A 20,743-nucleotide genomic window follows, 5' to 3' on the forward strand; every position below is an offset into this window, starting at 1 on the left:
ATTTGCTCAAGCCTCAAGCTCCAGCCCTAGAGCAGCCGAGGGGCAGGAGAGAACCAACAGAGCTTGTTTCAAGGCAATGGTGAGAAAAAATTAAAAGTTTCTTCTTTCTTACACCCTACAGAGCCCGGCCTGTTCAATAAAGTAGACTAATAGGTGTCTCACTTTGATCTTGTGATAGAAGCAATTTTGTAGCAATAGCCTTTTGAAACTAGTCTCTGAGGTTACATCCAGGATAAACTTGCAATGTTTCAACAGTTTTTAAAATGGAGTCGCTGCTGCTGCTTTACTAATTACAGCTTTAGTCTTGGTCCTGTCTTCCCTACTTCTAGGTAAGGTTTATTACATTGCTCAGTCATAGAATCACCCTGCTTCCTGACAGCATCCAATCCAGAGCAAAACCCTGCTTCCTTTAACCTTCCCCCAAGTTACCCTCCAGTATGGGGTCAGCAAAGAAGGCTGCCACTTTCTCTAGTTCTACCAACACTTTGTCTTTATTGGACCCTTGCCGGTAAAGAATGTGTACAGGTGGGAAGTGCAGGATGCACAAGGCTGCTTAATGAATGTTTTCTACTTTCATATCAGCTGATGCATGCCAAAGGTGCAGTAGGTACTTGCTGAATTAATTACTGCGTTAAGTAAATAGATAATTCACAGTTTTGTCCAAAGTTTTGTCAACATTTAGTTGAGCGCTGTCTTGACTGGAAGCAGAAAGGGTAGGTGGCAGAGTAGTTAACACACTTCGATGCTCAAAAGCAATAGTAGGGCTAGCTTCTTTCAATTCAGGGCCCGGTGCGGACCGTCGGCCCCAGACCACAGGACCCCAGACTGGGAGCTGCGGGGATGGGGGTGTGTGGCGGGGATGGGGTGGGGGGGTTGGGGGGGGTTGGGGGGGTTGGGGGGGGTTGGGGGCTGGCCCCGGGCCCGGCCCCCGGCCCGGCCCCCGGCCCGGCCCACTGGGCCGCCGATCGCTCTGCGCAGGCGCCATTTCCCTAGCACGCATGCGCTGGGTCCCGGGCAGTGTTCTCTAGCTTGCGGGCTTGGATTGGTTGAGCTTTCGTGGTCCCGCCCTGGGACTGGAAGTTCTATCTGGACGCCGAGGCCTCCCGGGCTTCGCCTGTGCTTCTCGGTGAGCTATTCTCTGTGTTCGCCGGCGTGTCTGTCACTGCAGTCGGGCGAGTCCTTGTTCCCAGTGGAAGCCCACCCCTGCTTGGGGAGGTTCTCGGTGTGCCCAGGGCCGGTAGACCGGAACGTGCCCTCGCCCTCACCTCTCCTCCAGCCGAGATCTCCCGGGTGGGCCACTCCTTCGGGGCCGCCGCTGCCTGTGTGCTGGGTGCCAGGCTGTCACCCTTGGACGGCTTGCAGCAGGCTTTGCTTGTCGCTCCACCCCACCCACTGGTATCCGAACCCGGGCCAGAGTGGGCCCTTGTGCAGGTCCCTTCCCCTCGCTGCACCTTTGCTAGGGGTCGTCGTAAGGCGAAAGGGCCCTAGAGCAGTACTGCGTGACTTCAGAAACTGCGACGCCCCTACCAACATTTGGCATCATTCCTCTCCACAGAGGAAGGGGCTCCCTGTGTAGCCGGAGAGATGTATGTGGGTTACGGCTAGAAATTAAAATTTTCTCTTTAGATCTTAGATCTAAAGATCTAAAAGATCTAGGTTATTGCTGATTTGTTACCAGCTTTTGGAAATTTCTCTTTGATCTTTCATCAGGTTTTAGGGCGGATGTGTGCACTTTGTCCATATATCCGTTATGTCAGTTAATATTTACAAGGTTTTGTATGCATTCAGTCAACAGATATTCAGGGCCTACTGTTGTTGGCACTGTATAAACTGTTTTTAATATGTATCAGGAAGCTAGGGGTATAGGTGTGTATCTCAGCATTATCTGTACTAGCATATGCTCTAGAACTGTGTTGTCCAATATGGTAGCCGCTAGCTACATAAGGCTGTTGAGTACCTGAAACGTGCCTAGTCCGAATTGAGATGTGCCTTAAGTGTAAAACAGCGAATTTTGGAGAATTAGTATGAAGAAGACAATGTAAACTATCCCAGTTTTTTTATATCCATCAACGTGTTGAAACAGCAATATTTGGGATACACTGGGTTAAATAAAATGTATTATGTTTTTTACGTGGCCACTAGAAATTTTACATTATTCTTTTGGCTTGCATTATATTGCTATTGGACAGCACTGCCCTAGAAAGGGGTCAGCAGACTATGGCCTGCAGCCAAATCCAGCCTTCCTGTCTTTGCAAAAGAGATCTATGGGAGCGAAGCCATATCCATTCATTTCTGTATTGTCTGTGGCTGCTGTTCCTGCTACAAAAACAGCAGAGTTGAGTAGTCCATACAGAGGCTGCATGGCCTGCAAAGGCCAAAGTATTTACTATCTGGCCTTTTATAGAAAAAGTTTGCCGACACCCTGCTCTAGAACAATGCCCGGTATGGTAGATACAAGGAAACCTTTTCATTGTAGTCCTGTGTAATTGTCAGTTAGGCTTAGTGTGGGACATAGTTCTAAGGACTTTATAAGGACTTTCTCGTTTAATTCTCATATTAATTCTGGGATGTTGGATTCCCCTCCCCCCCACACATACTTGACACCCCCTACTTCTGGGAACTGTACCTTCTAGACCCTCCTTATCCCCAAATGGCCTGACTCCTGGAGCCCACCTGATTAGCCCACAGGAGGCACCATGCTTCTGTTTTCTTTTTTTGAACTAGAATATTTTAAAATGATTTTCTGAACTAGAATTGAGATGAGGTTGGGCTCCCGTGGAAGAAGCTGAGGGGCACTGGGCTTAGTTAGACGCAAGTGGGTACAAGCAAGCTTGTCCGTGGTGAAAAGGATGATGCTTGCAAGCAGAGAGGAGAAAGTATTTGTTGAGTAATAGTAAGCCCTGACCAGGTGTTTGTCAGGTGTGTAGCGGTGAATGAAACAGACGTCGTTCTTCTGTGGTCTTGTAGGGAAGGCACACAATAAAAAAAACTTTTTCGTGTGATATGCACCATGAAAAAAAAACCAGTGTGCAAATATTTGATGTTCTTAATAGGTTTCATCATCTGTAAGATGGAGCTAAGTGCTATACCTGTGTCGGGGGTTTTGTGAGGATGGAGATGACATGAGTGTATACGGCACACAGAGTTGCTCGATGTGCACTGTATTCTGCTGTTAGAAGGTAAGTGCGGGAATGGCTGTTCGGGACTCTGGGTGCATCGTGACACTTAAAACATTGCAGTCACCAGTTGTGGTTTGTAGAGAAGGTTCTCAGGTGAGTTGTGCACAGCAAGCGTTTTTAACATTTCCTAATTTAATGAGGCTCCTCTAGCAAAATGCAAAGTCAGAGAGGTTGTGCGCGTTCAGTGTGGGGGCAGGATGGGAGCTGCCTTCCGGCTGATGGCAGCAGAGCTGGGTTGGTCTTGCTGCGGGAGGGGGGTTGTGCCTGTGTGTACAGGGCAGTGGTGGCAGCTCTGGTTTAGATCACAGTCACCTGGAGAGCTGCAAAATACCCAGGCCTGCCCTCAGAGATTCTAATTCATTCTGTCTGGGGTGAGGCCCTGGCATTGTTTTTGCTTTTGCTGTTTAATTTCTCCAGATGATTCAGATTGGCAGTCAGGAGTGAGACCCACTCCTGGTGAGAGACAGGCAGGCAGGCTCAGGGAGCTAATGGGGCAAAGGCATCGAGCTGGGAGGTAGGCAGTGTCTGTCAGCGATGCAGCGCGATCACACTGGAAGCTGGAAGGGGGCTTTTCATCACCTGGCCAGGGACCGTGGGCTCCATCCTGAGAGCAGAGGGGAACCTCTGAAGGGCTTTAAGCAGACAAATGGGGGAATCTCTTGCTGAGATCTGTACTGGAGGATGATCCCTCTAACAAAATGTTGTGAATCAGAGTGAAAGCAGCGAAGAAGTAATTGGAGCCGGCCAGATGATGGGAAGCCCAGGTTTGCTTTCTGTATTCCTCCTACATGTGTCCCTTAGCAGCAGTGTCTGTCCTTGTAATTGGCCAGCTTCTTGTCTGTGTTCCTTCCGCTGGGCTGTCAGCTCCTTCAAGGCAGAGAGTAGCTCATTAGGCTCAGCATTTATCGTGTATGAGATACATAATAGATATTTATTGAATGAACTGTGTAGAACTCTAAACTGGACACACAGCCTACTTTGTCTTTTTGTGGCAGTTCTCAAAATTTTATATCCCAAGTGCTTCCACACTATAGCCTCCTAGGGCAATAAATTGCTTTATATCTACGTGACTGTCCCACAGGGAGAATAGAAAGTTGGACAGCATTTAAATGCTGTTAAAAATATGGAGGAGAATGGGAAACAGTATGGTGGTTCCTCAAAAAATTAAAAATAGAATGACCATATTGATCCAGCAATCCCACTTTTGGGTATATACCCAAAAGAATTAAAAGTAGGGTCTCAAAGAGATATTTGTACATTCATGTTCATAGCAACATTATTCACAAAAGGTAGAAGCAGTCTAAATGTCCATCAGTGGATGGATGGATAAACAAAATATGCTCTGTCCATACAATGGAATATTATTCAGCCTTGAAAAGGAAGGAAATTCTGACACATGCTCCGACATGGATGACCCTTCAGGACATTATGCTGTGTGAAATAAGCCCAACACAAGAAGGCAAATACTGTATGATTCCACTTATATAAGGCATCTAAAGTAGTCAGATTCATAGAGACAGACAGTAGAATGGTGGTTGCCGGGGGCTGCAGGGGAGAAAGAAATGGAGAGTTGTTGTTTAATGGGTGCAAAGTTTGTTTTGCAAGACAACTAGCGTTCTGAAAGTTGGTTGCACAACAGTGTGAATGTACTTAATGAACTGTCCTTGTAAAAATGGTTAAGATGGTAAATTATATGGTATGTGTATTTTACCACAATTCAAAACAAAAAAATATGGAGGAACAGTAAATAAAAGGACATATGAAGGGGCTTCCCTGGTGGTGCAGTGGTTAAGAATCCGCCTGCCAATGCAAGGGACATGGGTTTGAGCCCTGGTTCGGGAAGATCCCACAGGCTGCTGAGTAACTAAGCCCGTGCACCACAACTACTCAGCCTGTGCTCTAGAGCCCGCGAGCCACAACTACTGTAGCCCGTGTGCCTAGAGCATGTGCTCCACAACAAGAGAAGCCACCGCAATGAGAAGCCTGCACACCACAACGAAGTGTAGCCCCCGCTCGCCGCAACTAGAGAAAGCCCGCGCGCAGCAACGAAGACCCAACACGGTCAAAAATAAATAAGTAAATTTATTTTTTTAAAAAAAAGGACATATGAAATGCAGAGCAGAGTGCTAATATATGAATCTATTAACTTCTGTAGATTTCCATGAGTAAAGAAAAAGTTTTACTATTAAGACAAACAGTGCTCCCATCGCCCTGAAGCCCTGAAGCCACAATTAAATTCCCCTTCAGAATCTCCTTGAAGCTCTGACCCTTCATTGAGAAATTCGACCTGAGTTAAATATTGCCTAACCTCGTTGTGGGCACTCTAGACTGGTCTCTTATTAACCACCTTGCTGACATCCAGCCAACTTCAATCTTGCTTTCTTTCTTTGGTAGTGATGCATATAGAATGAGTATAGACGCGGGTACGTTGAATACTTGTTAGGAAACTTTCCCACAGCTGGGGGGAGGGCTCAAGTTTATTGAGCTGCTTGAGACCTTATCATTGTGACGCCCCTGCTTGACTTCCTCCAGATCCCAAAATCTCAGGCAGACAATGCTGAGAGCAGTATTCAGCAATCGAGGATGTGTGTTTTTAATTTTTCTGTGCTGTCTTGCCTGTTCTTTGTTTACTGAGTCTTTGATTCTTAGAAAGACCTCTTTTACTGTTTTCAGTCTTTAAAAGTGGAATTCAATGAAATAATGCCATTTGCAGCACCATGGATGGACCTAGAGATTATCATACTAAGTGAAGTAAGTCAGACAAAGACAAACACCATATGATGTCACTTATATGTGGGATCTAAAATATGACACAAATGAACATATCTACAAAACAGAAACAGACTCACATAGAGAACAGACTCATGGTTGCCAAGGGGGAGGGGCGATCGGGGAGGGATGAATTGGGAGTTTGGGGTTAGCAGATGCAAACTATCATATATAGAATGGATAAACAACAGGGTCCTACAGTAGAGCACAGGGAACGATATTCAGTATCCCATGATAAACCATAATGGAAAAGAATATGAAAAAGAATATATACGTATAGCTGAATCACTTTGCTGTACAGCAGAAATTAACACAACATTGTAAATCAACTATACTTCAATAAAATTTTTTTAAAAACTACGCAAGTAAACGGGCAGGGCTATAAAACTTTATTTATAAAAAAAATAAGTAAATCAATACATCTTCATTCTGATCATTCAAAAAAAGAAAGTGGAATTCAAAAAGGAAAAACAATGATCTTGAAGTACCAATTCTCGATAATTAGAAAATGCCACTTAAGATCCAGAATCAGTGGCCCATTGAGTTATTGCTAACTGACTTTAAAAAAGAAATAGAGAAAAAAAAGACTGCCCAGGCGGTAAAAATGCAAGACCCAGAATCTTGGTCAACTGAGCTGTGCAGTGGGGAAAACCAGTAGGAACCTCAGAGTTGTAGTCCTGGGCACTTAACTGTTCACATTTGGGGTAGAGCTTGAGGGAAGATGGAACTGGTTTCGATGCAGCAGTGGACTTGTGAGGAAATCGTGAGGGCTGACCTGAATGCAGAGCCACGGGTGGGGTGAGGCGGCTGCTTTGTGGTGCCCTGATCTCTGAGGGCGGTGAAGTGGAATGAGCCATTTACCATGCCGTTTTCCAGTGGCCACATATCTTAAATGTATAGGGTTTATCATGAAATTGAACTAGACTAATCACTTTTCTGAGTAGGAAAACAATACATACACATTAGAGGAAATTCAGGAAAGAGTAAAAGAACAAAGGAAAATCACGTAAAATCTTGCCATTCAGAAAATGCCTCTGTCTGAAATTTTTTGTATCTATTTTTGGCCTTTTCTCATCACATGTGATTTTTAAATAAAATTTGGATCAGACTCTAGATGTTGTGTTTCTTTTTATTTATTTTTAATTAAAAAAACTTTTTTTTTTTTTTGGCTGCCTCACATGGCTTGTGGGATCTCAGTTCCCTGACCAGGGATTGAACCTGGGCCCTCAGCAGTGAGAACACGGAGTCCTAATCACTGGATCGCCAAGGAATTCCCTAGATGCTGTTTCTTAATTTTTATTATTAAAACTTTTTTTTTTTTTTTTTTTTACCGTGCAACATGTGGGATCCTAGTTCCCCGACCAGCAATGGAACCCGTGGTCCCTGCAGTGGAAGCGTGGAGTCCCAACTGATGGACCATCAGGGAAGTCCCTAGATGCTGTTTTTAAATAACAGCTTTGTTCAGATATAGTTTATGTACTGTACAGTTCACCTACTTAAAGTGTACGATTCAGTGGTTTTTAGCTTATTCACAACTGTGCACCCATCACCACAGGCAACTTGAGAGAAGATTGTGCACCTCCCCCAAGAAAAACTCTGCACCCATTAGTAGCCACTCACTTTTTTTTTAACATCTTTAGTAGATTATAATTGCTTTACAATGGTGTGCTAGTTTCTGCTTTATAACAAAGTGAATCAGTTATACATACACATATATTCCCATATCTCTTCCCTCTTGCGTCTCCCTCCCTCCCACCCTCCCTATCCCACCCCTCTAGGTGGTCACAAAGCACCGAGCTGATCTCCCTGTGCTATGTGGCTGCTTCCCACTAGCTATCTATTTTACGTTTGGTAGTGTATGTATGTATGTCCATGCCACTCTCTCACTTTGTCACAGCTTACCCTTCCCCCTCCCCATATCCTCAAGTCCATTCTCTAGTAGGTCTGCGTCTTTATTCCCGTCTTACCCCTAGGTTCTTCATGACTTTTTTTTTTTTGCCACTCACTCTTCATTCCACCCCACTGGTTCCCTCCCCCTTCCTTCCATCCCAGCCCTGGTCTACCACTAATTTACTTTCTGTCTCTACAGATTTGCCTATTCCAGACATTTCATGTAAATGAAATCGTACAATACGTGGTCTTCTGTGTCTTTGATTTAACATAGAGCTTTGAAGGCTCATCCATGTGTAGTCTGTATCAGAGTTTCCTTTTATTGACAAGTAACATCCCATTGTATGGATATACTATGTTTTGTTTATCCATTCCTCAGTTGATAGACATTTGGGTTGTTTCCACTTTTTGTCTGTTACAAAGAATGCTGCCGTGAACATTCATGTGCAAGTCTAACCATTTGGGACCTCATAGTTTCTTCTAAGTTTGCAGGAAATTCTTACAAAAACAGCTTCCACATCTCTTATTTCCTTAAAGTAAATTTATAAAAGTAGAATTGCTGACTGCAAGGACCTTACGTTTTACAGCCCTTGTCAGATGGTGTCTAGGAAGACTGCATTAACTCTCCCTGTAATCGCTTCAGCGTTGTTAGCCTGCGTGTGATCGGTGATAGTTTATTTAATATCACGTGCTATAAAATGAGAGTCCGTGGAGTGTTGAAAAGACAGTATCCCTGCCATCAAGATGCTTATGTTCACGGTTAGACCAAATGGGCAGATATAGATCCAAGGGTATTTGGTAGGCAAGGTTATGTGCATTATGTGGATGGAAGAAGAGACTGGTTAGATAAAGTGAACATTCGCCTCCCCAGGATGAGATTCACACAGACATAACCATTAAGCAACTTTTTACACCTAAAAGTTAAAAAGAAGAGAAAAGTTAATGGGCCCAAACTCTGGCCTAGGGACCTGTTAGTCCAAAGTCATAAATCCCCCCGTTGTTCAGAAGAGTCAGATGTCAGCACAGTGTGGCCTGTTGACTTTGGGGCCCATCTGACCTGGATCCAGCTGCCTCCCAACCTGTGCCGCTTCATCATTTCTTTAGATTCCTTGGGACTTCTAAACAGCATCCACTTTTGGCCCTGTTTCTCATGCTTTTATATTCAGAAAAGTACTACTTCATGACTGTAAAATCAGCAAGGACTTCGGTGAAATAGCTGAACATGAGGGAAAATAGTCCGGCCTCCTGAGCCTTCCCCCATTGACGCTGACACTGGCATGTTTTCATCCCCAGCATAACCACCAAATTCCACAAAAAGGAGTTGACTAATCTTGATTTGGAAAGATCATTCATTTGTAAAATTAGGGATGGGAAAGTTACAGCAGATCTTTCAGCATGCTTCTATCAAGCAATTGTTAACGCAAAAGCTGTTTACAGGGATATATATATATATATATATTTTTTTAACTACTGAGAATCAAACTTTTGAGGCTAAACCATACTACATTGCAGATTGCATTTTCTAATACATTGCACCCATTTTTATTACAGACTCTTTCTCTGCATAGGTAACTGGCAGAGAGCGCTGTGCTCCTATCAGGAAGCTGCGCCTGGCAAACGCAAGCTTGAGAAAACGGAAACCTCTTTTTTCTTTGCAGCCGTAACAAGATGTCTGACAAGAAGCAGATAGCTGCCAGAGCTTCCCTTATTGAGCAACTGATGTCTAAAAGGAATTTTGAGGATCTCGGCAACCACCTTACTGAGCTAGAAACTCTGCGTGTGACTCCGGAGCATCTCCAGGAGACGGATGTGGTCAGGGCTGTGTACAGAGTCCTCAAAAACTGCCCCACGGCGGCTTTGAAAAAGAAAGCCAAGCGTTTGCTGTCAGAATGGAAAGCTCTGTATAAGGATACTCACTGCAAGCCACGGGGCAGCCCTAAACCATTTCCTCCAGGTGGAAATAAAGAAGAAAATCAAGGACTTTCTCCTGACCCAAATCAGGATGAGATACCGGGCAGCTCCCGCTGTCATTCTCTGCACTCATCCCAAGATGTTGCAGGAGCTGTTGAAAGGATCGTGCCAGAAAATAGCCCTGGTGGAGCGGAGCCTAAGGCAGCGCATCTCAGGGCCGGTGACCCTCAATCCCCCGACGAGAGAGCGAGTGGGCAGCCAGATCCTGCAGCGCCCGTGAGAGCCAAATGCACAGAGCTGCTGTATGAAGCTCTAGCTGGCCCTTGCACAGAGCAGCCCAGAGCCGATCTGTGGCACAAGTTTGCACGAGAAATCGAAGAGCACATTTTTACCCTTCACTCCAAGAACCTCAAAAAATATAAAACTTGCATCCGAAGCAAAGTCGCCAATCTGAAAACCCCCCACACGTCTCACTTACAGCAAAACTTGCTCTCTGGGACCATGTCTCCAAGGGAATTTGCCGAAATGACCGCCTTGGAAATGGCTAGCCACGAACTGAAGCAGTTGAGAGCCTCCTACACGGAATCTGGCATACGGGAACATTACCTGCCCCAAGTGGTGGAGGGCACGCCGACCAAGAAAATAAAGTGCCAACGCTGCGAGAAATTCAATTGCCAGGTCACCGTCATTGCCAGAGGGGCACTCTTCCTTCCAAGTTGGGTGCAGAATTCCAACCCAGATGAAGAAATGATGACCTACGTAATCTGCAATGAATGTGGGGAGCAGTGGTACCATAGCAAGTGGGAGTGCTTGTAATTGTAATAAATGTTCTCTTAACAGATAACTGGAGTGATCCCTTTTATTCATACCACCCTTTTATGCTTGTTTTTAAAATCTTGTACACGCTATCCTTTTTTTTAAATTGAGATATAGTTAATTTGTATATATATATAAAATAACCTATAATGGAAACATATGTATATTCTTTTTCAGATTCTTTTCCATTATAGGTTTTTACAAGATAGTATAGTTTCCAGTGCTATACAGTAGGTCCTTGTTGTTTATCTATTTTATATATAGTAGTGAGTTATACATACTATTTGCAAAACTATCCTACGAAGAAGGAAGGAAGGTTGTTTGCTGAAGCTCACACCACTGTCACTAAAAGTTGATAGTTTGGGGAGAGAGAGTGGACGCCTGTTTGCATCATGCTTAGTGGCTACTTAGTACTTTGCTGTACTCAGACATAACCTAGGTGCCCGTGAGAAATGCAGACTCTCCGGTCCCATGCTTCTGAATCTGCATCTGCATTTTGGCAGGATCCCCAGGTGATCCTGTCCGAGGTCATTGGAGAAGTGCTGCTTCTGCAATAGGCCTGTAGTTCCCAGCACTGGCTGCATATTAGCAGGATCTGGGGAGCTTTGAAAACCCACAGTGCTGAGGACACACCCTGGGACAATTACATCTGGATCTATGGGATGCAGCCCAGGCATCAACATTTTGGTTTTAATTCCTCAAGTTATTTTAAGATGCAGTCAGAGTTGAGAACTACTCATCCATAGGCTCTCACTTGATCCTTTTGTCACCTTTAAGAAAAGAAAGTTATTCTATACACTTCACAGTTGAGGAAACATCCACAGAGGCGCCATGACTCGCCCCAGTGACACACCATAAATAGTCAAACTTGAACTGCTGCCGGATTTTCTTCCTTCCAATTCCCTGTCCGAGACCGCTTCAGTATTGACTTCTGAGAAATACAGTCCTGGAGATGTGGAACTAAATGAATAGTGTCTTCAAGCTCTAACATTGGGGAACAAGAGCTTTGTTATTTTCCCCTCTCTTTTCTCTTCTCACTTTACAGGTGTCCCGTGAACCCTGAAAATTACCCTGCGACTAATCCCAGTTAGAATTTTATTTCCAGTCTTCTTGCTCAGTCGAAGGAGTCATGTATTTTTTTCCGTCACACAAGTTCTCCAGGGTTTATAAACTATGACATTAGGTTCCTGATGTTAGGGAGTCTTCATGTTATCAGGGGTTAGGTCTGTAGGGGAGGGGAAAAAATCCTGTAGCTGGGACCACGAAAACTAGACTGACAAAAGACAGATTAACAAGAGAAAAGTAGTTTATATGTGCAGCACGCATACCCGCAGGAGAAATTTGGTAATGCGTAACTCAAAGGGATGGTTACAACTTGGGCTTATATAGCATTTTAAGAAAAAATAGTATGTTTGTAGAGAAGTAACAAGACAAAGGAAAAGGGCTTTAGGCTTTTAGTGGCAGCAAACTCTGGGAAGGTAAATTAGCGTGTGTGTGTGTGTGTGTGTGTGTGTGTGTGTGTGTGTGTGTGTGGCGGGGTGGGGGGAACTAATGGAAGATAATGGTCATTTAGTAAGGTTTGTTTGTGTAGACTCTTTCCGGTGCCATCTTGCCTCCAGTGAAGACGTTGTTACCTCCTTCCTGGTAGGGAATTCACAAGGGGAATTTGTGTTCTGTTTTCAGGCAGGTAGCGGGAGGGCAGAGAGCTCACCCTGTGTTTGATTTTTCTCATTTGCTTTCAGCTCCGAATGATCCTTATGCCATTATATTTTGGGGGTGGCACGCTCTGAACCCCTTTAGGTCTGAATTTCCAATTCTGCTTTTGTAAAAACTGACATTAACCTCTCAGAGGAAGTCCATTGCCTCAGCCTTTGAATCTACCAACGTTTCTCTGATAAACGAAGAGGAAATTACTTCTTCGAGGCCTTTGTAAACAGTGTTTAAACATACGTTTGTGTTTTCAAATGGTTTTGAAGAAATGGGCTTGAGGCCATTAATTATCAATTCTATTTTGATACCTTTGTATCTGTGGCTTCCCAGGGCTGCCTATTATGATGTAACGGTCTTTTAAAGAAAAACTTGCAAAGTCACCTAAAACTTTAAGTTTCACAAAGTGTGGTTTCATGTGACTTGGAATGATCTTAGAAACTATTCAGTGATTATAAAAGAGCACAGCACATGAATACCATGTGTGATTGGTTCATGTCAGTGTTTGTTTTTTGCTTTAGGGTCTTTGGGTGTGTTTTGTGGGGTGGGGTTTTTTGGTAGTTTTTATTTGTACTGGACTTTTGCAAACTAAATTTGCACACAAATAAAAGCACTTGAAATGGAAATTCCTTTACTCTCCAAGCTATAAAAATCTGGGTAGTCTTCCTCATTTCGTATCAACTTTGTCAGTGACTTCTGCAACTATAGATAGGAAAACAGTAATCTGATTTGTTTTTTTTTTACTTTTAGTCAATGAGAGAGCACTACATTTTCTAAGTATAGATAATAATTCTTTTATATCCTATGCTTATCTCCTAAAAAGAAAGCGTTTTTGTTGTTGTTGTTGTTTTTTAAGTGCTCATGAGGTAAAGGATCTTTCATTTCATTTAAAATCATTTTTACAAGAACAGCAAGTACATAGACCCCAGGATGGGAGGGTGCCTGACACAGAGGCAGCACAGCAAGAGTCCACCAGAGCTGAAGCACAGTGGCAAGGGGAAGAAGGATGAGAGGTGAAGTCCAAGAGCCATCGGGTTCGTGAGGGCCCTTGTAGGTCATGATAAGGACTTTGGGATTTTTCCAAGCCTGATAGGAAGCCATGGAAGCCAAGGGGTTGGTAGTGATAAGACTTGAATGACCTTTAAGAAGCATCCTTCTGGCTGTTGTGTTAAGTTAGATGAGGAGGGAAGCAAGGACAGATGCAGGGACACCAGTTAGGTGGCTGTAGCAATGGTCCAAATGTCATTTAACTGGTTTCAAACAAGAGTACACAAAGACTGGTCTCCCTGCATCCGTATAGTTGAGAAAGTCCTTGGTGATGGGGTTGAGGACACACTACCCCCAAATCTGGCACTTTGGCATAGTGAATATTTTAAGCTGAAGGAATTTGAGAAACTATAGGTGCAGGAAGTCCTCTCTGACCTTCCCCTGAGGGAGGTCATAAGACCCTCAAGTGAGAGGTGCCCTCTCCATACCGAGGAAAGGAGCATCCTTATCTCTGCAGATGGAGGGATGCTGGAGGGAATCGCAGTGAACGGGTCTTTCTGGGTTTCCCCCAGTTGACCACCCTTAGCTCATACGCTTTGTCCCTTCACATTTTCCCACAACTTTCCACTCTTCATCAAACCGAGTATAGAAACACCCAGGTGTAGCTGTTTCTTTGGGGGTTCATTTCCTTATAAAGGCCCCCAGGTCAGATAAAATTTACATTACATAAATGTGTGCTTTCTTCTTTTTTAAAAAAATTTTTATTGGAGTATATTTGATTTACAGTGTTGTGTTAGTTTCAGGTGTACAGCAAAGTGAATCAGTTATACATATACATATATCTACTCTTTTTTAGATTCTTTTCCCACATAGGCCATTACAGAGTATTGAGTAGAGTTCCTGTGCTATACAGTAGGTCCTTATCAGTTATCTATTTTATATATAGTAGTGTGTATGTGTCAATCCCAATTTATCCCTCCCCCTGCCAACCCCCTGGTAACTGGAAGTTTGTTTTCTACATCTGTAACTCTATTTCTGTTTTGTAGATAAGTTCATTTGTACCTTTTTTATTTTTATTTTTATTTTTTTTGCGGTACGTGGGCCTCTCACTGTTGTGGCCTCTCCCGCTGAGGAGCATAGGCTCCGGACACGCAGGCTCAGCGGCCATGGCCCACAGGCCCAGCCGCTCCACGGCATGTGGGATCTTCCCGGACCGGGGCACGAACCCGCGTCCCCCACATCGGCAGGCGGACCCTCAACCACTGCACCACCAGGGAAGCCCTGTACCTTTTTTAAAAAAATTAATTAATTTAATTAATTAAATAAATATATTTGGCTGCACTGGGACTTAGGTGCGGCACGTGGGATCTTCGTTGCTGCGTGCAGGATCTTCGTCGTGGCATGTGGATCTTTAGTTGCAGCATGCAGGCTCTTAGTTGCGGCATGCAGGATCTAGTTCCCTGACCAGGGATCGAATCCAGGCGCCCTGCATTGGGAGCGTGGAGTCTTAACTGCTGGACCACCAGGGAAGTCCCTATACCCGTTTTTTTAGTTTCCACCTATAAGCGATATCATATGATATTTATCTTTCTCTGTCTGACTTACTTCACTCAGGATGACAACCTCTAGGTCCATCCATGTTGCTGCAAATGACATTATTTCGTTCTTTTTTATGGCTGAGTGATATTCCACTGTATATATGTACCATATCTTCTTCATCCATTCCTCTGTTGATGGACATTTAGGTTGCTTCCATGTCCTGGCTATTGTAAATAGTGCTGCAATGAACATTGGGGTGCGTGTATCTTTTTGAATTATGGTTTTCTCTGGATATGTACCTAGGAGTGGGATTGCAGGATCATAGAGCAACTCTATTTTTAGTTTTTTAAGGAAGCTCCATACTGTTGTCCATAGTGGCTGCACCAATTTACATTCCCACCAACAGTGCAAGAGGGTTCCCTTTGCTCTACACCCTCTCCAGCATTTATTGTTTGTAGATTTTTTGATGATGGCCATTCTGACCAGTGTGAGGTGATACCTCATAGTAGTTTTGATTTGCATTTCTCTGATAATTAGTGATGTTGAGCATCTTTTCGTGTGCGTTTTGGCCATCTGTATGTCTTCTTTGGAGAAATGTCTATTTAGATCTTCCGCCCATTTTTTGATTTTTTTTTTTTGATATTGAGCTGCATGAGCTGTTTGTATATCTTGGAGATCAATCCCTTGTCGGTTGCTTCATTTGCAAATATTTTCTCCCATTCTAAGGGTTGTCTTTTCATTTTGTTTATGGTTTCCTTTGCTGTACAAAAGCTTTTAAGTTTCATTAGGTCCCATTTGCTTATTTTTGTTTTTATTTTCATTACTCTAGGAGGTGGATTGAGAAAGATCTTGCTGTGGTTTATGTCGAAGAGTGTCCAGCGTTACATTTAGGTCCTTAGTCCATTTTGAGTTTATTTTTGTGTACGGTGTTAGGGAATGTTCTAATTTCATTCATTTGCATGTAGCTGTCCAGTTTTCCCAGCCAAGTGTGCTTTCTTCTTGTTAATCTGTCTTTTGTTACAGAGCCCCAACCAAGAACCTAGACGGTTAGGAGAAAAAAGATTTTTTTCCTTCCCTACATTGGCAGTTTTGCAAATGGTTGTTTCATAAAACACAACCAACCCTGAATTCCCAACCCATGGCCTATAATAAAAAACAAACAGCACAGAAATTCAGCACAGTATAGCCTGGATCCTGGTTGCCATGGTTATGGGTGATACCTGCACAGGGCATAAACATCAATTGTTATACCTGAATGTAGAAGGGCTCTCTTCATGGGATTTCACACATCACTCTCCTTTTGTCCATGTTACTTTTTTTTAGACTACAAATTGGATACAGTTGCAGCTCTGTCTCTTCTCTGAGCACTTCCTGTGATGAGAGGTTCCTTTCATTCCCTATTACCATTTCTAAACACCAGTCAGGAAGCCTGCAGCTGGCAGGGCTCCATTGCCTTTGCAAGGGTTGGGCCTTCATCTTTTAGGTCAGATTTGCTTTATTATTTATAGCTTCCGAGTAAATGCAAAGTATTTTACTAAAATATTCTTACATCCCTCAGAGGTATTTACTGTAAATACCTAGATTATAAAAGGTGCCTTCTTGGGGCTTGCCTGGTGGCGTAGTGGTTAAGAATCCGCCTGCCAGTGCAGGGGACACGGGTTCGAGCCCTGGTTTGGGAAGATCCCACATGCTGCGGAGCAACTAAGCCCGTGCACCACAACTACTGAACCTGCGCTCTAGAGCCCGTGAGCCACAACTACTGAGGCTGCGTGCCACAACTACTGAAGCCCGTGCGCCTAGAGCCCGTGCTCCGCAAGAAGAGAAGCCACCGCAATGAGAAGCCGATGCACTGCAACGAAGAGTAGCCCCCACTGGCCGCAACTAGAGAAAGCCCGCGTGCAGCAGCGAAGACCCAACGCAGCCAAAAATAAATATAAATTAAATAAGTAAATTTAAATAAATAAATAAAAGGTGCCTTCTTGCTTTCAGAAGAGCCTACAGTCTGAAGGGAGAACTGATGACAACTTCATATAATCCCATTTATATTATTTTTTAAAATTAGTTTTCCATAGACGTTACTAAGCATTACCAGAAATGCTATGCCATAATGATTGCACGTTGCTTTACACTCTGCCAAGTGCTGGGGGCCAAGAGATGAGCTAGATGCCATCCCAGGCCTCAGGCCCCCAAAATGCAGGTGACATAGCCACAATCACTTTACAGTTCAAGAACTATAAGAGAGACAGACTGTAGAGGCAGAGGTGCAGGGGACCCAGGAGGATCAGGGAAGGCTTTACAAAGGCTGTGACCCTAAGGGTAAATCTTGAGATGAGGTAAGCCAGGCAGAGAAAGCCGAGACGACAATGTTCCATCACTGGACTTGCTAGATTCCTGGCACTTTATATACAGCATCTCAGTTAAGCTTCACAACTACCCAGCCAGCACTTTAGAGATGAGAAAACTGAGGCTGAGAGACATTAAGTTACTTGCCCAAGGGTACATGGAGAGAAAGCCAGGACTATTCATGATGAACAGGTGGGGTTTTTTAATTTTATTTTTGCATATCAGTTTGCTTCCAGAAACATGCAGGCTTCCTGTTAATTCCATGCAAGGTACAACTGTTTTTCAATTGTGGTTTGTTTTTCCAATGACAGGAGTGTGTGGTTTGCAGACTACACTCAGCGCAGTGCTATGCACGCTTCCCTCTGTGGAGAGATCAGCCAGGAATGCTTGGCAGTGGTTGCCAGCTCTCCTGGCACAGGGGAACCTTCCCGAAACTTCTAGTGGCACCCATGTGATTTATCTGATGTTCTGAAAAGTAAGTGATTTTTAAAATACTTAAACATATGAAAACATGTAGTTTTAAAGTGACATGCATATGTTTTTTTGAATTTGAAGACTGTAAGTATATAAATGCAGTTTCAAATGCCATTCCCTATAAAATATAGTGGCCTTTACATTTTCACTGTCTTTATTTATGACCTAGGGAAACTATATGATACAGATAATCAATTTTGACAAAAGAGGCAGGCTGTTTTGCATCCTTTGTTAAATTATCACAGACATCCATGCTGGACAGTGAAAAAAATAGAATTAAAATAAATTTTTTGGATATATTCTTGCTTTCTTTTAAAAATATAAACAAGGTACAAATAGGAGTAGGTTCTAAGTAGTCGTTAGTCTTTTTCATGTGATGACATACATTTAAAAAAATCTAAAACAGCCATGGAAAAGTTACAGATCTGATTAATAAGCAAATGAAAACCTGGCCCATTCAAAAACTTCTTATTTTTGGAATATATTCAGTTTCAAAATGTATATAAACAGAGAGAGCTCCCAGCGGTTGCTTTTAAATAATCAAAATGGGATCATAATAGGCAAATTTCACCTTTGTGGGTGGAAACAAAAAATTCAGACATTTCCAAGGGTGCCCGGGAAGGCCTGAGTCAACTGAAGTAGACCTTCACCCATGTCTGAGGGGAAAGAACTCCCAGGTTTCAGTGGACTGTATGTTGGCGTCTCTGTGTCTACTAGGCCATCTGGTCTGGTCTTTAGTGTCTGCTCAGACTGAGGACTTCCATCTCTGCAGAGTTTTTTCATGCAACAGATGGACTTTTACCCCCCAGCTTTGTGAAATCTCAACAATGGCTGAGCAGAAAGTTTCCAAACATCTTAGTGGATTTTGATATCATTTTTACATGAGATGGTGGCTCAAGGGCTTGGGGATTTCTTTCGGGGGGGTGATGAAAATGTTCAAAAATTGAATGTGGTGATGGTTGCCCAACTCTGCCAATATGCTAAGCACCGTTGAATTATACCCTATTTTAATTATATTTTAATTATACCCTATTTTAGTTCTGTGGTCTGTGAATTATATCTCAATAAAGCTATTACAAAAAAATCAAATGGACTGAGGGAGGGAATTGGAGACAGGATCTCTGCTGGATATTTATCTCAGTGAGTCTTTCTAAACCTATAGTATCCCAATTACGCATACATATTATCGAGAAATACTGGCAGGCTTCCTCAGAGAGGCCTTCTGGGAGGCGCCCTGCCAGTTCATACTGACAGCCATCCAGCAGGCAGTGGCCTCTATCCAGGCAGTGTGCTGGGCCCTGGCCTCTGCATTTCTGCGTAGAAGCCCCTCCCTCTTTCAGTCACACAACAAACAGGGCTAAAGCTTCCATCCACAATCATTGCCCCTTCTTTTTCTTCCCTGTTTCTCAAGCCACAGGTTTGAGCTACACTATCAACGACATCAAGCCCCTGGAACATAGCAAATCATGTAGAATCAACCCAGAGCAGTTGCCATTTATGTCTCTGGTTAGATCTGCACTCAGAAAAGAAACAGCAGATAAAATCAGCCCTAGACCCTTGCTACTCATAGTGTGGCCCTGGCATCAGCAGCATCAGCATCACCTGGGAGCAAATACAGAAACGGGGGCCCCATCCCGGACCTATTGAATCCAAGTCTATCTCTTCACAAAGCCCTCAGTGATTCTAGTGCATATTACTGCTGGTGAAATGCTGACTCATCCTCAGGAACTGGGCCTATGAACTCTGCCTTCCTGCTTATATCTTTGGATGAAATGCCCGAGTTCCTAGCCAGCACTGGACTTTCCATTTGTCTCGGTTACCAGCCACCTCCACTCTCCACGTTGCTAAATCCAAGCGACAATTCTCAGCCCTGAAACCTATCAGCAGCAGTTGACACACTGGGTTCCTTCTTGAGAACACCTTTTTCCATGTGGCTTGCAGTAGGTTGTGCTTTCTCTGGTTTTCCCTCTAACTGGCCACTCCATCTCAATATTATTTGCTGCTTCCTTGTTATTTTCCTGACCTCTTAATTTTGGAGTGTCCAGAATTTAGTCTTTGGACACCTTAGATATCTATACCCATTCCTTTGTTGACTTATCTAGTTCCATGGCTTTCTGTAGCATTTATGCTGATGACTTCCCTTCCTTATCTTCAGGCTAGCATCTCTCCTCTGAATTCCAGGCCCATAAGTCTAACAGCCTACTTGAAAAGTCTACTTGGATGTCTAATAAGCATCTCACCCTTAACATGTTTAAAATCAACCTTCTGATCTTCTCTCCAATACTGCTTGTCTACTTAATGGCAACTCCATACTTACATAACTTGAGCTAAAAACCTTGGAGGCATGCATGCTTGATACCTTTCTTTTTCTCACATCGAACTTCCAAGCAATCAACAAATCCTATTGGCTGTATTCCAAATACATATACAGAAGCCCAACTTAAAAATGGGCAAAAGATTTGAATAGACACTTCACCAAAGAAGATGAAATAAGATACAGGAATGGCCAATAAGCACAGGAAAAGATGCCCAACATCATTAGTCATCAGGGAAATGCAAATCAAAACCAGCACGAGATACCACTTCATACCCACTAGGATGGCTATAATAAAAAAAAGTCAGAAAATAACAAGTGTTGGTGAGGATGTGGAGAAATTGGAACCCTTGTACAGTGCTGGTGGGAACGTAAAATGGTGCAGCCACTTTGGAAAATAGCTCGGCAGTTTCTTAAGAAGTTACACAAAAATTTACTACACAACCCAGCAATTCCACACCTTGGTATATATCCAAGAGAAATGAAAACATACATCCACACAAAGACTTGTATGTAAATGTTCACAGCAGTATAGTTCGTAATAGTCAAAAAAGTGGAAACAACCCAAATGTCCATCAGCTGGTGAATGGATAAACAAAATACGGTCTACCCATTCAAAGAAATACTGTTCAGTAATACAAAGGAATGAAGTACTGATACATGCTGTAGCAAGCATGCACTTTCAAAACATTTCCTAAGTGAAAGAAGCTAGTCACGAAAGACCACACTTTCTCTGAGTCCATTTATATGAAATGTCCAGAATAGGCAAATCCATAGAGATAGAAAATAGATGAGTAGTGGCTGGGGGCTGGGA

At 43.3% G+C, this 20,743-nt stretch overlaps 1 protein-coding gene across 4 annotated transcripts; it reads left to right on the forward strand.

The window, feature by feature from the left end:
- Positions 1-1,098: 1,098 nt before the first annotated feature.
- Positions 1,099-17,545, forward strand: TCEANC (transcription elongation factor A N-terminal and central domain containing; the record flags this gene model as incomplete). Of its 4 annotated transcripts, none has more annotated exons than XM_082681339.1 (3): positions 1,099-1,126; positions 3,054-3,179; positions 9,390-10,565. In XM_082681339.1, exon 3 carries the CDS (start codon positions 9,507-9,509, stop codon positions 10,563-10,565), a length of 1,059 nt encoding a protein of 352 aa, XP_082537465.1. In that variant the 5' UTR covers positions 1,099-1,126; positions 3,054-3,179; positions 9,390-9,506. The 4 variants fall into 4 exon arrangements, 3 of the variants coding, with proteins under 3 accessions (XP_082537465.1, XP_082537467.1, XP_082537466.1); XM_082681341.1 differs by having other exon boundaries at positions 9,497-10,565; XR_014298518.1 differs by lacking the exons at positions 1,099-1,126; positions 9,390-10,565 and adding an exon at positions 17,453-17,545 and having other exon boundaries at positions 3,122-3,179.
- Positions 17,546-20,743: the final 3,198 nt, after the last annotated feature.

This window comes from Grampus griseus (genome assembly GCF_964374135.1).
Source record: "Grampus griseus genome assembly, chromosome: X".
In the NCBI taxonomy this organism is placed as follows: Eukaryota; Metazoa; Chordata; class Mammalia; order Artiodactyla; family Delphinidae; genus Grampus; species Grampus griseus.